The 15,575-nt window shown below is 39.2% G+C and overlaps 1 protein-coding gene across 1 annotated transcript; it reads left to right on the top strand.

Moving 5' to 3' along the window:
- The first annotated feature begins 480 nt into the window (after nt 1–480).
- Nucleotides 481–13,849, top strand: wnt2bb (wingless-type MMTV integration site family, member 2Bb). The gene is made up of 5 exons (XM_039679066.2): nt 481–1,306; nt 4,392–4,612; nt 8,363–8,640; nt 10,037–10,301; nt 13,295–13,849. The coding sequence occupies exons 1-5, from the start codon at nt 948–950 to the stop codon at nt 13,522–13,524; spliced, it is 1,353 nt and encodes a 450-aa protein (XP_039535000.1). The 5' UTR covers nt 481–947; the 3' UTR covers nt 13,525–13,849.
- Nucleotides 13,850–15,575: the final 1,726 nt, after the last annotated feature.

Genomic DNA, 15,575 nt, shown 5'->3' with positions numbered 1-15,575 from the left:
GATTGTAATTTATAAGATTGGCTACAGTTATCATAATAAGGGTTTTGTAACTGCACACTATCCTACGAGCAAAGCACGCTTAAAATAATAAAAAGCTATCTGACTTTATAATGTAAACAATGAACATTGATTGATTTGAGCATCGCTCAAACCCAAACTGTAAAACTTTTTAACTCATTAAAATAGACATATTAATTTTATGGCAAACGTCTTAACTGCCTATAACCTTTGACCAATGTATTATTATTATTGCTTTATGGGATATTTAATTCGAAAGTCGAGTTAAGTGAACGGATTGTATTGTTACAAGTGACGGACATTGATGTTACAAGTTAAATGTACAAATTAAAGTGTGTAGTCTCATTTCCCCCCTATTCTCGTTTGTTTGTGAGGTTGCACTCCAGCGGAGTGTGTATATAAGGATGCTGCGTGTTGTTCAGCAGGTGATAGGAGCGTGGCGCGTGTCTCCACTCTCCACTGACCAGGGAACGGCGCGTATCCCGAGCGAGCTCAAGCTTCCCCGGGGCTCCGGTCTCTGTGAGCTTTACCCAATAAGATTGGAGAGACGGCGGGCTGTCAACATTCCTATCGCCCCTCTCTCTCTCCCCCCGTCGCCCACCCCTTCGGTCTGCAGTTCGCACAGTTCATCGCCCCGGTTTATCTCGCGCAGTCTGCTATCAGCGCTCGCAGACTCCAATGGAAAAACGGAGAGGCGCGTGTTTCACAGCCCTGCCTGAACGCAAAACGTGGGGAGAAAAAGTGGAAAAGTTGGCACTCTTGCTGATCAAATTGCACCTCACCGAGACTTCATCTGTTCTCAAGAGGAGGTGAAAAAAAGAAAAGAAAGCGCTCTCTGAACCTGCCGTCTGGCTTGGATTATTTCTGCTGCGGTTGCCAGATCTCGGGGAATACTTTTATATGGCACACGCTAATATCCGGGCAGATACATGATATCCGTCCGCGCATCGTCCGCACGGAACTCCGTACATCTGTCCGGCTATCAGAAATCCAAACTTCAGCAGGTCCTCGCAGACCTAAACGTTCTTTATACCAATTTCCTACAGTACAGAATCGTGTTTTCTTATCACCGCTGGAGGACACGCTCAACTATGTTTGGCTGCGGTAAAGTTATTGGGTCGCCCCGGATTCTCAACAGATCTACCGCTGCTCCCGGAGGCTCGGGATTAAGACACATAATCAGAAACAGCACAGGCTCATCCTATGGTCCCCGTGCGTCCTCGAGGTTGTGCTGCGCGTTCCTGTTACTCCTGCTCATCCTCACGCCGCGCGTGGACTCGTCCTGGTGGTGAGTAGCGTCCAGCATCCCCGCGCGCCGCCGCTGCCACACACTCGCGCGCAGAAACCGAGCGGTTATTTCTGCTCCTGGTGATCGAGCTGCCATCATTTTGGGAGACTGGACATTTATAAAGATATGTTAGTTGGATATATAGCTAGTGTTTTCTTTAGTGATGGCTTTGAATAACAATGGTAGGCTATAAGTGTGTGTGTTAACTGTAGCCTAGTTTAATGAAGAACAGAGTTTTAAACCTTTGGGCATTGTTTTTTTTAATTATGTCTGTGTTTTAATGGTCATTTAAAGTATAGGGCCGGCTAGGTTTAGAGTGTTTGACTTAAAGCAATTTCTGTCGTTAGTTTATTGGGCGAAATATGGTGAGGTTCGTCTCGCGCGCTGAATTGATTGGCACGCACAGTTAGCCAAGTATCTTAAATACATTTTAGACAAAGCTCTTTGTCTTATATGCAAGCAAAGTCTTTGTATTATATGCGTCCTATCCATGTAAACATAATGGAGTGATAAACAAAGACAGTACAGAGGTAGTAACTACGTATCCTGAGTGCTCGCGCAGCTGTTGCTATGGTTATCTTCAGGCGAAAGCGACTTCTGTTTGCGAGCGTCTCTCTAGCGCGGTCTGAATAACTAACTTGTTGTCTAACTTTTGTGGTTACTAAAACACCGTTTTTGTTTGACAACGCTGCTGAAATATAAAGTTATACTTATTTTCGAAAGTAGCTATACACTGAGACCCCCAGCCTTTTGTTTTTATTTTCTTTGGGGTGGTTTAAGCTTTAATTATGGGGTTCAGAACCCCCAAACTCCCCATAATTCGCACCCTGTTGGTGGATAGAGGTCTGGACTCGGAAGATGGCAGTCAACTCGAGTGGCTACTAAAACGAACACACACGTTGGTGCAGGAACGCAGCTCCACCGGCACCGCCCTCTCCACCAAGATATTGGCATTTAAAATGCAATTATTCTAGAAACACACAAATCGTGCATTTCGCCCCCTCAAAATATAATTTTAAATGCGCATGAGGGATGGGGTTTCCCCCAGAGCTTGTGCTTATAACAGGCCCTGTACATCATTATATCAGAGTAATGGGTTGGGTTTTCATGGTGTGCTTGAGGTGTGGTGCCAGCCAATAACAGAAGAATAAATTAAATAACTGCAATATGTGTCAGGCCTCCTGCTTAGATGCACACACACACACACACACACACACACAGTGCAGTGAGTCTGAGCGATCATGAATAAACCAGCCACATGCTCACATATATAAATGTAGTTAAGGAGTGTTTGGGTTTTATGTATACTTAGAAAATAAATGCATGTGGTTGCCTGACAAATGTTAATTTAATGTTTTTGCTCAATATGCCTCCCAACTATAAAACATGCTGTATTCCAGCGCTCTGCTGCTCTCTGATGAAGATCATGTTATCTTACATACTGGACCTCTAACAATTGCGTCAGTCCTTACTAACTGCTCAGAAATTGGTTTGATTTGCACGGAAACTAAGAAAATAAAAAATAAATCAGAGGAAAGCAAGTCCTTTGTTACTATCGTTGTGTAATAATAAGTCAGGCTGACATTCCCAATGTGAGGCACTCACCAGAGCCAGAGAGAAGGGGATCTTTTGCTCCCTCTTTCTCTCTCTGTGATCTGCTTATCCATCACTTTAAACAGACAGAGCAGGAATCCTCTTAAGCTACTGGGCGGCCTGTTAGTGTCCCATACGAGTGAACTTGTTTCACACACACACACACACACACACACACACACACACACACACACACACACACACACAGAGAGAGAGAGAGAGAGAGAGAGAGAGAGAGAGAGAGAGAGAGAGACAGACGAAGCCAAACGTAAGCCTTTCCGGGACTTCCACACAGATATTAAGATGTGTGTGTGTCCTTTGAAGTGAACTTCATCTTTGACCTGTGAGCTTTTGTACTGGGTTCGGCATGGTCTTCCACCCTTGCCCACAAAAATCTATCTGTGTCTGTCTGGCTGACTGTCTAACTGTCTGTCTGTATAGTTCTATCGTTTAATATATCATAGTTTTTACCTCTATTTGGGTAATAGAAGCAAAAAATTACTAGTTGTACATTCTTTACCCAGTCAAGCCTAACTACAGAGACGCAGCGTAAATGAGAGCAGATTTTACTGTGTTTTTACAGCATGTGGTTGTGGTCATGGTCCTGTGGATAATTAATAACCACCAATGTGTGAGACAAGCATGGTGTGTGTGGGTGAGCGTTTCCAAACTCTAACTATTGAACGCAAAGCGCAGGGTCCGATAAAGCCCTATAATCACAGTCAAATGAGGCATCGGAGTGGGAGGAACACAGTCGTTATAAAAAGGTTGATCAACATTCACAAATATTTTTTAAAAAGGTAAAAACTTCATTTTCTCATAAAAAATGCAGACTTTTTTTTTTTGCAAACTAATATATTCAGCACTAAATCCTCCTTTAGTCTGACATGATTTAGCGTGTGTTAGTGTGAACGCTTGATGTGATATGGTTTGGGTGAGAAAGAGTGGGATTTTATCCCAGTTTCTGTTGGCATTAGACAAACGGTTTATCGAACAGTGATGGATTGAAAAAATCAGATCAGGAGTGAAAACCATACAGAGATTAAAAGAGAGACAGAATGCATCATAATTCATTACAGTAAATATTCTTCTGTTCTGATTACCTAAGTAGAGTCAAGTGTGACATCACAGCAAATGATAATTGGAGCTAAAACATAATACTTCATATAAAACAGCAATAGTCTAAAAAATCGATACAAGTTATCATAGAGGCTCAAAAATGTATCGCAAATTGGTTGATGTTGAACTTATTATGCATGTGCCTTGGCATAAATCATAAATAATGGCTGCTTTGTGAATGTCTGTTTATGACACATGCCAGTTTGCCAAACTTTCCAATGAAATTCTACTAATGAGTGGTAAGATTCTGGGAATGATCAAACTCTTTGGCATCAGGCAATGCATAATCACTGAATGTTTACTGATTCAGCACAAAAACTGACTGTTTGGTTCAGTAATTCAGGTTTTAAACCTCTCTCTGTGTATATTTCAGGTATATTGGAGCCCTTGGTGCACGTGTGATCTGTGACAATATTCCCGGGTTGGTGAATAAACAGAGACAGTTGTGTCAGAAGTATCCAGACATCATGCAGTCGATCGGTGGCGGGGCTAAAGAGTGGATTCGAGAGTGCCAGCATCAATTCCGCCATCACCGCTGGAACTGCAGCGCCCTGGACAGAGACCATACTGTTTTTGGAAGAGTCATACAGCGCAGTGAGTACTAGAAATGTGTCTGTGCGTTTTGGAGACAGAAGGAGTCAAGGCTGATGAAGAAAAACAATGAAATGCTAAATCTTAAAAGAGAATGACTGAAGTTATCATTTTAAATGTAACAGCAATGTTTAGTTTATAAGGAATATTTATTACTCCATGAGAGAAATACAATGCATAACATTTGAATTTTTTTAGACATTATTCATTATTATAATAATTCAAGGTTACACTTTATTTTGACAGTCCACTTTAGATGAATTATTAGTTGACCGGTCAGTAGAACAAGTTGACATGGACTTGCAAAGTTACTTATGGTCTGTTGGGGGACCATCACAATAAAGTGTTAGCAGACTGTATACTAATACTCTAATGACTGCTAGTTGACATGATGCAAAGTTACTTATATATACATATATGGACTATTAGACATTAAACCAATAACAATAATGACAATACTATAATATTTTAGTAGTCAATTCAAGTAAATTTGATCATTATTATTGTATTTTTTTAATTGAAACTATCAAAACTATATTAACTCTAGTGTCAGTGATCTCACAATCCTGAGGGGCTGGATTGCACAATGCAAGAAGACCATTACCATCCATTACTACCTGCTGGGAAACAGAAATAAGGGCCTTTCGCACCAGGTAGTTATAGAAAATCAATTATTGGGAACTAGCGAGAACTAAAATGTTACCCTAGGGCCATTCTCCTGGTCACACCGCCAGTAGGAACTCTGAAGCCGGCATCCAACAACATAAAGAACTCCACCACATAAAGGTTAAGAAGTGCCTGGACGTTTGCGTCAGTCTATCTATCGCTGTTTTGTGGAGTTAGTTCGTAGAGTTATTATACATAAACTGTGTGTTTAAACTGCTTTTTACCGGCATACATTTGGTTAATCAATGTGCAGTTACTATATATTCCTATAACTAAAATCATACCCAGTTCCTGTGGTGCAAACATGCCAAAAAGCGGGTACTTCCGGCAATAGTTATTGGACCTAAGTGAGTACCGGTGCTAAAGCCCCTACAAACTGATTCTCAAACTATCTCTCTCTTTAAATATCTCTCTGTGCATCTCATATGGTAAATACCTAGATCGGCATTCTGCGCTGTCACCACATAAATCAGTATGGATCAGAATAGGGTAATGACATTTTAAACAGTTACTCTCTTGGACATGTACATCACTGTTTATCACTGAGGGATGTCAATGAAACGACTCGGATCTCACAAGAAAATGCAGCCACATTCACACAAATCCCAGGCCAGGTGTGATAAACAGACATAACCCCACAGGATCACTTATTTCAGTCTGAACCTGAAGTTTACTCAAGAAATCTGCACTGTAAATGTGCTTTCTGTTTGGCTTTCATACAGTGTTCCAAAGATCCCTGTGTGAAAATATCACCCCTCCAGCATTCTCTATGCCTCTTTACCACATAAACAGGCATAGTGGATGTAAATGTTTGGAGAGATGATTCTGGCAGCCGGACAGACTCTCGCAGCACTGCCTGTATTCAGTTTATGAAATGGAATTAGAATTGGAGCGGTTGCCAAGAGAGGATTCTCCTATAAACGGCAACTGTACTATTAAAAAAATATATTTTTCTTTAGAGAATATCTTGCTGTATGAATGATGGAGCGATTCAAACATAGATATCCTCCAGATGTCATTGCACTACATGAGCACAGATCATTGAAACACATTTTAGCCGCAACAGGAAACTGAAAACGACTGCAGTGCAGCGTGAGAAGGACAACTTTACGTGGAGATCAGGGCAGGGGGGTCCTACAATAAAAGAGCCTATTAAAACAAAATTTAAGTTCTGTGGAAGTTATTCATAATCACTAGCAATAAATAACTTCAAGGTATTTAAATGCTACTCCACATTTAGCATTTGGTTTAAAAAAATCTAACTTAAATCTACTGATTTGTCCTCCAATGTGTCACAATTATTATTAATACTATTAATACACTCGCCTAAAGGATTATTAGGAACACCTGTTCAATTTCTCATTAATGTAATTATCTAATCAACCAATCACATGGCAGTTGCTTCAATGCATTTAGGGGTGTGGTCCTGGTCAAGACAGTCTCCTGAACTCCAAACTGAATGTCAGAATGGGAAAGAAATGTGATTTAAGCAATTTTGAGCGTGGGATGTTTGTTGTTGCTAGGGTTTACAAAGAATGGTGTGAAAAGGGAAAAACATAGAGTATGCGGCCGTTCTGTGGGCGAAAATGCCTTGTTGAAAATCCCCAGTAGAAGACCCCGCCGGGTACCACTCATTTCCACTACAAATAGGAAAAATACACTACAGTTTACAAGAGCTCACCAAAATCAGACAGTTGAAGACTGGAAAAATGTTGCCTGGTCTGATGAGTCTCGATTTCTGTTGAGAATTTCAGATCAGAATTTTTCATAAACAGAATGAGAACATGGATCCATCATGCCCTTTTACCACTGTGCAGGCTGGTGGTGGTGGTATAATGGTGTGGGGGATGTTTTCTTGGCACATTTAGGCCCCTTAGTGCCAATTGGACATCGTTTAAATACCATGGCCTAAATGAGCATTGTTTCTGACCATGTCCATCCCTTTATGGCCACCATATACCCATCCTCTGATGGCTACTTCCAGAAGGATAATGCACCATGTCACAAAGCTTGAATCATTTTAAATTGGTTTTTTGAACACTAAAATAGCCCCCATATTCACCAGATCTCAACGCAATAGAGCATCTTTGGGATGTGGTGGAACGGGAGCTTCATGCCCTGGATGTGCATCCCACGATTCACCATCGACTACAAGATGTTATCCTATCAATACGGGCCAACATCCCTAAAGAATGCTTTTAGTACCTTGTTGAATCAGTGTCACATAGAATTAAGGCAGTTCTGAAGGCGAAAGGGGGTCAAACACAGTATTAGTATGGTGTTCCTAATAATCCTTTAGGTGAGTGTTTATTAAAATGTAATTTAACCCTGTTAACTGTTGAAAATTGTGTTTTTTGTGGAAACCATTAAAACTTTTTCCCAGGATTTTTGTATGAATAAAAAGTTCAAAAGAAGCATTTATTTGAAATAAAATTCTTCTGTAACATTATAAATATTTTTTACTATCAGTTTTAATCAATTTAACACATCCTTGCTTAATAAAGTCATAAATGTCTTAAAAAAAAACATCTTATTGACCCCAAACTTTTGAACTATGGTGCAAATGTAACTATAAAATATAACATACCAAATATGATATATATTGTAATTTTATAATTTCAATGGAAAATGCATATTTAAAACAACTATAAAACATGTTTTAGAGAACACACTTTTGGTTTCTTCTCAAAACTGGAGTCTGTCCATCATGATTTACATTTGGTATTTTTCTTACATTCAGTCTGGCTAAAGGAATCGGTGTGAGTGGCGTGACTCCAAACATGCAGGATGCTTAGAAAAAGCAGGTTAAGGTTAGAAAATAACTGTGGCAGTTCACTATCAGACTGCTAACCTTCAAACAATTTATCCTAGCAGAGAATGGCCCACCCTGGAGGGATTAGGCCTGTACTAATATTTAAACCAAACACTCACACTGGGGCAAGTCACACCCCTAGGCAGGTCTCTGGCGGACAAATCAGAAGTGCTGCTTGGGATTATATGAGAGTGGAGGGTGTGTTTAAATGTCTTGAGTGTCTAATTAAGGACCTGAATGTGTTTGTTGTGGCTTCATGATCTTTGTTTTCGCAGGCAGTCGTGAGGCGGCGTTCGTATATGCGATCTCCTCGGCGGGAGTGGTTTTCGCCATTACCCGTGCCTGCAGTCAGGGGGAGCTAAAGTCGTGCAACTGTGACCCCCACAAGCGTGGCCGGGCCAGCGACGAACGAGGGGAGTTTGACTGGGGTGGCTGCAGTGACAACATCAACTATGGGATAAAGTTCGCCAAAGCCTTCGTAGATGCAAAAGAGCGAACTGTGAAAGATGCAAGAGCACTCATGAACCTTCATAACAACCGCTGTGGCAGAATGGTGAGAACAGAGACTATGTGACACATTCATTGTGTTATAACTGTATTCTGGAAAAGTTGAATGAATGAAGCCAGTATTACAACCAGGGTTTGACATTACACTCGCCAACTCACCAAATGCGGGTGAAAATCCACTGTGGCGGGTAACGCATATCAACACATTGGCTAATTTGGCAGGTTATGATTCAGAGTCCTTTCCATAAAAAGAGGCTCAATCATTAGCAAATCAAAGTGTAAAGAGGGTTGCATACTGAGAGAAACACTGTGCTGCGCCACGTCTTTAATTTTGCATCCGAAATCACATACTTCCCTACAATATAGTATAGAAAACAGTATGTCACAAAAGTAAGATGGATGACCTACTACTTTTGGTGAGATTCTGAAGTGTGCGACACTTTACTATCCTATTATGCCACAGGAGAGGATTTGTGAATGGCAGTGAAGCAATGCAAGTAATGCAGGCAGGTCACATTCAGATTACATTCATACTATACATATTCGAGCCCGATCTCATGAAAGTTCGTATCTATAGCACGAATGTCATTTCTTGTGCCATTTATACGCCAAAAATAGTTTTTGCGTGTATACGGTACGCGTTTTTCGTGTGCATATGATACGCACTTTATGGTGTATAATACGCACGAACTCCCCACTCCCCTCCCCCCTAAACCTACCCAAGGGGTTTTCAGTGCATAGCATATGCACGCAAAAAACATTTTTGGCGTAATGCCACGAGAAATGACATTCGTGGTATAAATACGCACTTTCATGAGATACCATACGCACACCGGCGGCACCACTCAGCTTCTATGAAGATGCCTGAGGTACGTTGCTTATTGTCTGGTGTGTTTCGCTGGAGCCCTAGAAGACAGTTGAGAGGCCACTTTTTCTAACCCGTTCTTATAAATGCTGCATGTCCAAGACTTTTGGGCAAAAAGAACCTTATTTTGTTACACGCAATTATGCGAAAAGTTGCAGAGGATTTTATTTTTATTTCTATTTTATTTTATTTCAATGGTATCTCCAAACAGTTATTGACTGTCATGAAGCTGAAAGCAATTCAATGATTCATAATCATAATATATATGTATTTAAAACCAAATCTAATCTGTGCCATTGATAATCTGGTTTATTTGTGCGAATCTTGTTTTGGCTTGGCGACGTTCTGAATTGCTGGTAACTTAACAATTTAGTAGCCAAATTGGCTGGTGAGTGAAAAAGTTTGATTATAACTAAACAACTCGGTATATAAATACGGGCATAAATAACACAAAAACATTGTTCTATGATAACATTCCTTTGAAACTCTGTTTACATTCTGAGGCAATTCTTGGCCACATGGAATCTGTTCATATAATTACTACTAGGCATGTTTTCTCTGTTTCTCTTTTTTACAGGCTGTAAAACGGTTTATGAAGCTGGAGTGTAAATGTCATGGAGTCAGTGGGTCATGCACTCTGAGAACCTGCTGGTTGGCAATGTCAGATTTCCGTAAAACAGGAGATTACCTTCGCAAAAAATACAACGGAGCCATCGAGGTCACCATGAACCAAGATGGGACAGGATTCACAGTAGCCAATAAAGACTTCAGGAAAGCCACAAAAAATGACTTGGTGTACTTCGAAACCTCACCTGATTACTGCCTCATGGACAAAGCTGCAGGTAAGAATGAAAATGAAAACATGAAATAACGATTCTGTAATGTTTCTGTATTTATTAAATTTATCATTTTAATTATTTACATTTAATTTATTATTAATTATTGTATTATTATTATTGTATATATACCATATATACTGTATATATATAATGATAATTTAAAAAAAAACATTTTTTTAATTATTTCTTTCTTTCATCAATACTTTGGTCAGATGTTGCCTTCTTCACAAAGAATATATGCATAAAAAAAGACCACAAAGTAACTTATGACTGGCATTATTAGTTAAATTGGTTAAAGAATTTATAACAAAGTAAACCCGGATGTTTGAATATTATCACTACTGCGATGCCTTTCAAGCTGTATAAATGTTGACTTATTTAGTAATAATGCAATTAGCACTGTGACTCATGTATTACTAATGTCACAAATAGTTAACTCTGACTAACTGCTGACGCACTCAGTATATTGGATTTTGCTTAGACTTCTCAGAATTAAGAGTTAGATTATACCAGACGTGCAGAATGCAGGAAGTGCTTAGTCTGCCTGATGAATAAAGGTATAAAAGTGTGATGAATAAAATCCTGTTTATGAGAGACAGTAAAGTGTTTAATGACGTATAAGCTGGCGTTTACACAACACCATTTTCAACAAGAACTTGAAAGTTTTTGGGACCTGAAAATGCAAACCTTTGAAAACGGGTTTCAAATTGTCCATTTAAAAAAAAAAAAAAATACTGTTATCATCTCAGTGTAAACTACAAAAATGCAAATTTGTGAAAGCAGTCATGGAGTGCCATGTTAAATCTGTAGCCACATAGTTTTCTTCACAAAGTAACATCGCCAACTACTGGCCTGGCAGCATAATGCAGCGTTTTTAGTCGTTTTTGTCTATCCGTTTGAACGGGGATTGTTTTGACAATGTTGTTGTCTGTACACGGACAACGCAAAGGAAAAACGTTTCTGTTTTTAGACCATGGCTGTTGTGTAAACGTACCGTAACAGGTTGGCCACTGAATCACCTTCAGACCTCAGAGGATCCTCACTCCTGAGATCCAGTATGATGGTGGTAAGCCATGTTCATTTTTACATGACTTGATGTGTGGAGAAAGACAGTCAGTGAGTACATTTCAGTAACTGAGGTAAATTGACTCTCACACCTGCCCTGCCCTGCCCTAAACCCAACCATAAACCTTAAGGGTAAAAAGAGCAATAGAGGCTTTGACAGGGTCAGAAGAGGTGGGATGGGATTTTTTTTTTTTTTTTTGCTCCGTTAATCCTTGATGCTCTGACACACACTCATGCATGTATCATCTGGACTAGCGGCACAAGATCCATGTTCAGTTGGTGATGGGTCATAAATAGAAACCTTTTCATTACTTTATGACTCAATTTTTTAGATATATTTGTAAAGTATATGTATTTATTAATTCATTTTTTATATATATTTTATCTGTAGTGTTTCATAGGGAATGAATCTAAAAATGCAACTTCTGTGAAAGCATCTTAGCACTTGTTATGCTTTGCAGATGTGTTACTTTTTTGGGGTGGTGTGCCACTCAACCATACATTTTGTTGCATTCTGTTCCATTTAGCTGTTTTTGAACACAAGAACGCATCTTAACACTCCATTAGAAATGTAGCATATTGATAAACCTATTATCCAGGGCTTCCCTAAAACTAACTATAGTTTAGACAACGTATTCCTACTGGAGACATATCACGTCACACTGTGTTACTCTGCTTTTTTTGAGAATGCTTCTGCAGCTCATGCATCAGTGTGATGGTTTGAGTGTGTGTTTGGGTCAGACAGACAGCTCACAGCTCAGTGATTTTAGAGGGTCAATGCGCTTACCCCCTAACCACCACCAGCATCACCACCCCAGTGGAATTTGCACCCCAAGGATACAACAGGCTCATTTTTCAAATCCCATTCTTTCAAAGCTGCCAGCACAACCATCACTCTCTGGTTCTCATGGCCGCAGGGCAAGCAGATTTTTTTTTTTTTAAGAAAGAGACCATCTCTGTCCACTGTGTGTTTAACCTTGCGAAACAACAACATGCAGACTCCAAAACACCAATCTGATTATTGATGGTCGGTCTTACTTTCTGTGTGACTTTGTGTTACTAGACTGTTGGGTAGGATGTTTCATAGAAGGTTTTACTGTGATACCGTTTTGGATTCCTCAAAGAACCTTTCATGAACACTACTTAAAAGAACCATTTTGTCTTAGTGGTAAGACCTATTGTAATAATCCAAAGAACCTTTTGTCCACTATAAAATAAATCAATAAAACTTTAAATGGAAAGGTGGATGTTAAAGGTTCTTCATGGACTTATTGATGTCAATAAAGAGTATGTTTCTGTATTTGTTCATTGAAATGTATTAGTTATTTTATATCATTATTATTTTTCAGATGTAATTTTGTGTGTCCAGTCAAATGGTTTTTCGGCGGAATTATACGACCATTACGACCTTTAATAAAATAAAATAATAATCAGAAAAATCACTTTAAAAAAAAAAAGAATTACACTGTCTGTTAAACCTTTAAACAAAATAGAAAAAAAAAGTTTACTTGTTTTTTTACGTGAAACTTTTAAGTTTCATTTTATGCATCTTATTTAGTAATTTATTGATTACAAAAATATGCATTAACAAATGTGAATCTTTCTCTTTATTTAATTCTTTTTTGTCCATAATAGAAACTTTTAACTGTGCTTTTTGGTCAAAAGGAATGAAATGTGGTTATAAAAAATTACTAATATAAATGTAGAAATATATATATCAAATATATATTCCACTAATATATTTAAATTTGTAATTAATTTTATTTTGATGATTCTATGAATCTATGATTGAATGATTTGTATTGTTGTGGGCTTAATACATTTTGAAATGCGTTATTACTTTTTGGGTTATGTTGCACCACTTGATGTCCAATGTAAAATCTGGGTCTTGAAACAAAATCATTTCCTTTTTTTTTTTTTTTGCATTCCAGGTTCATTGGGAACTGCTGGTCGGGTCTGTAACAAGACATCCCGGGGAACCGACGGCTGCGAGGTCATGTGTTGCGGACGGGGCTACGACACCACACGCGTAAAACGCATCACCAAGTGTGAGTGTAAGTTTAAGTGGTGTTGCGCTGTTGAGTGCAAAGACTGCGAGGAGGCTGTCGACATTCACACCTGCAAAGCTCCTAAACGTGCCGAATGGCTGGACCAGACCTGAGACAAGCCCACTTCCTCCCGTTCCTCAGGATTTTGTCCACGGCAATCTGGGATATGAAGTCCATCCCTTGCGATTTGTACCCCTCCCCCAATTCCTATTCTTTGTTGCATGGCTTTATTTGAACTTATTTTGTGAAAGCACTACAACTGAAATCTACATTTCTCATGAGCGCCTTGCACACTTTGCCTGATATGGCAGATGTATCTCTCTTTCTTCTTCTCTCTCTTTTGTTGTTGTTGTTGTTGTTTTGAATTGATCGGAGGACGGTAAAGGTTTAGGATTCAAGAACAACCTGTGCTGTAATGTATATATACGTATATATATATGTATATGTATATATATATATATATATATATATATACAGTATGTATATGTAAATATATATATATGTACTGTATATGTATATATATATATATATACATACAGTATATTGTTTCGTTTTTGATGTGAGAGTTTTGTTCTATGAGTGTTGTTTGTGACAAAAGGTGTGCTGCTTTTAAAATGATATTTTAAACTGACTCTGAGCCTATCAGATATTATCATGGCCAATAGCTGAATATGTACATCACATGTTATCGACAACACAGCCGTGTACTTCACATTCATCACGTGCCCATACTGGACTACAGCATTTTACTCTGACTATTGGTACGGAATATAACAGAACGAAAGAGGCTGGTCAGAGGGACTCGAGAGGACAAAATGGATGACAGCTATGTGGGCTGCTCACTCCACATGGAGCCCTAGTTTCTCTGGAAGCTACAGAGGCGTTTGGAAGGGTTAGATGTAATATTAATAATATAAATGAGCATGCACTAAGGACATTAGCTAACAGTTGAGCGTAAATGACATGTTATTATGAAACTCATCATTGCCTGTGTAAACAAGAAGAATGGTGTTAACAGCTGTAACTGGTAGAGGTGTAAGCTCTTATTAGCTCTCCTGTGCTGTGGTACTTGTTAACTGTGTAATTATTTTTTCAGCAAAAGTTCATATAAAGACATTAATTAAGACATAAAGAGTCATTTTATTTAGCTTTTCTTCCCCTTAGCCATAAACATCATGTGACAATTTACTCTGGAACTGCAGGATAGTGATGCCAACTTCACTCCATCCATTTAAAAAAAAAAATCCTCTTGAAAGAATTGAGCACTGGTAAAATATATACTTTAATAATAATATATATATATATACATACACAGTGGGGCCAAAAACTATTTAGTCAGCCACTGATTGTGCAATTTCTCCAACTTAGAATGATGAGAGAGGTCTGTAATTTCCATAGGTACACTTTAACTATGAGAGACAAAATGGAAATCACATTGTAGGATTTTGAAAAGAATTTATCAACTAAATACTTTTGTAACATAACCTTTGTTGGCAATGACAGAGGTCAAATGTTTCCTGTAAGTCACCAGGTTTGCGCACACTGTAGCTGGTATTTTGGCCCATTCCTCCATGCAGATCTCCTCTAGAGCAGTAATGTTTCGGGGCTGTCGCTGCAACACAGACTTTCAACTCCCCCCACAAATTTTCTATGGGGTTGAGGTCTGGAGACAGTCCACTCCAGGACCTTGAAATGCTTTTTTGCTCCTTCATTGCCCGGGCGGTGTATTTGGGATCATTGTCATGCTGGAAGACCCAGCCACGTTTCATCTTCATGGCTCTCACTGATAGAAGGAGGATTTGGCTTAAAATCTCACGATACATGGCCCTGTTCATTCTTCCCTCAACACGGATCAGTTTTCCTGTCCCCTTTGCAGAAAAACAGCCCCAAAGCATGATGTTTCCTCCCCCATGCTTCACAGTAGGTATGGTGTTCTTGGGATGCAACTCATCATTCTTCAAACACGACGAGTTGAATTTTTACCAAAAAGTTCTATTTTGGTTTCATCTGACCACATGATATTCTCCCAATCCTCTTCTGGATCATCCATATGCTCTCTGGCAAACTTCAGATGGGCCTGGACATGTACTGGCTTAAGCAGGGGGACACGCCTGGCACTGCAGGATTTGAGTCCCTCTCGGTGTAGTGTGTTACTGATGGTAGC

This window comes from Pimephales promelas, chromosome 14 (genome assembly GCF_988280905.1).
Source record: "Pimephales promelas chromosome 14, fPimPro1.hap1.1, whole genome shotgun sequence".
Classification (NCBI taxonomy): Eukaryota; Metazoa; Chordata; class Actinopteri; order Cypriniformes; family Leuciscidae; genus Pimephales; species Pimephales promelas.
Note: the sequence above shows the minus strand (reverse complement) of the source record. Positions and strands in the feature narration are given on the sequence as shown.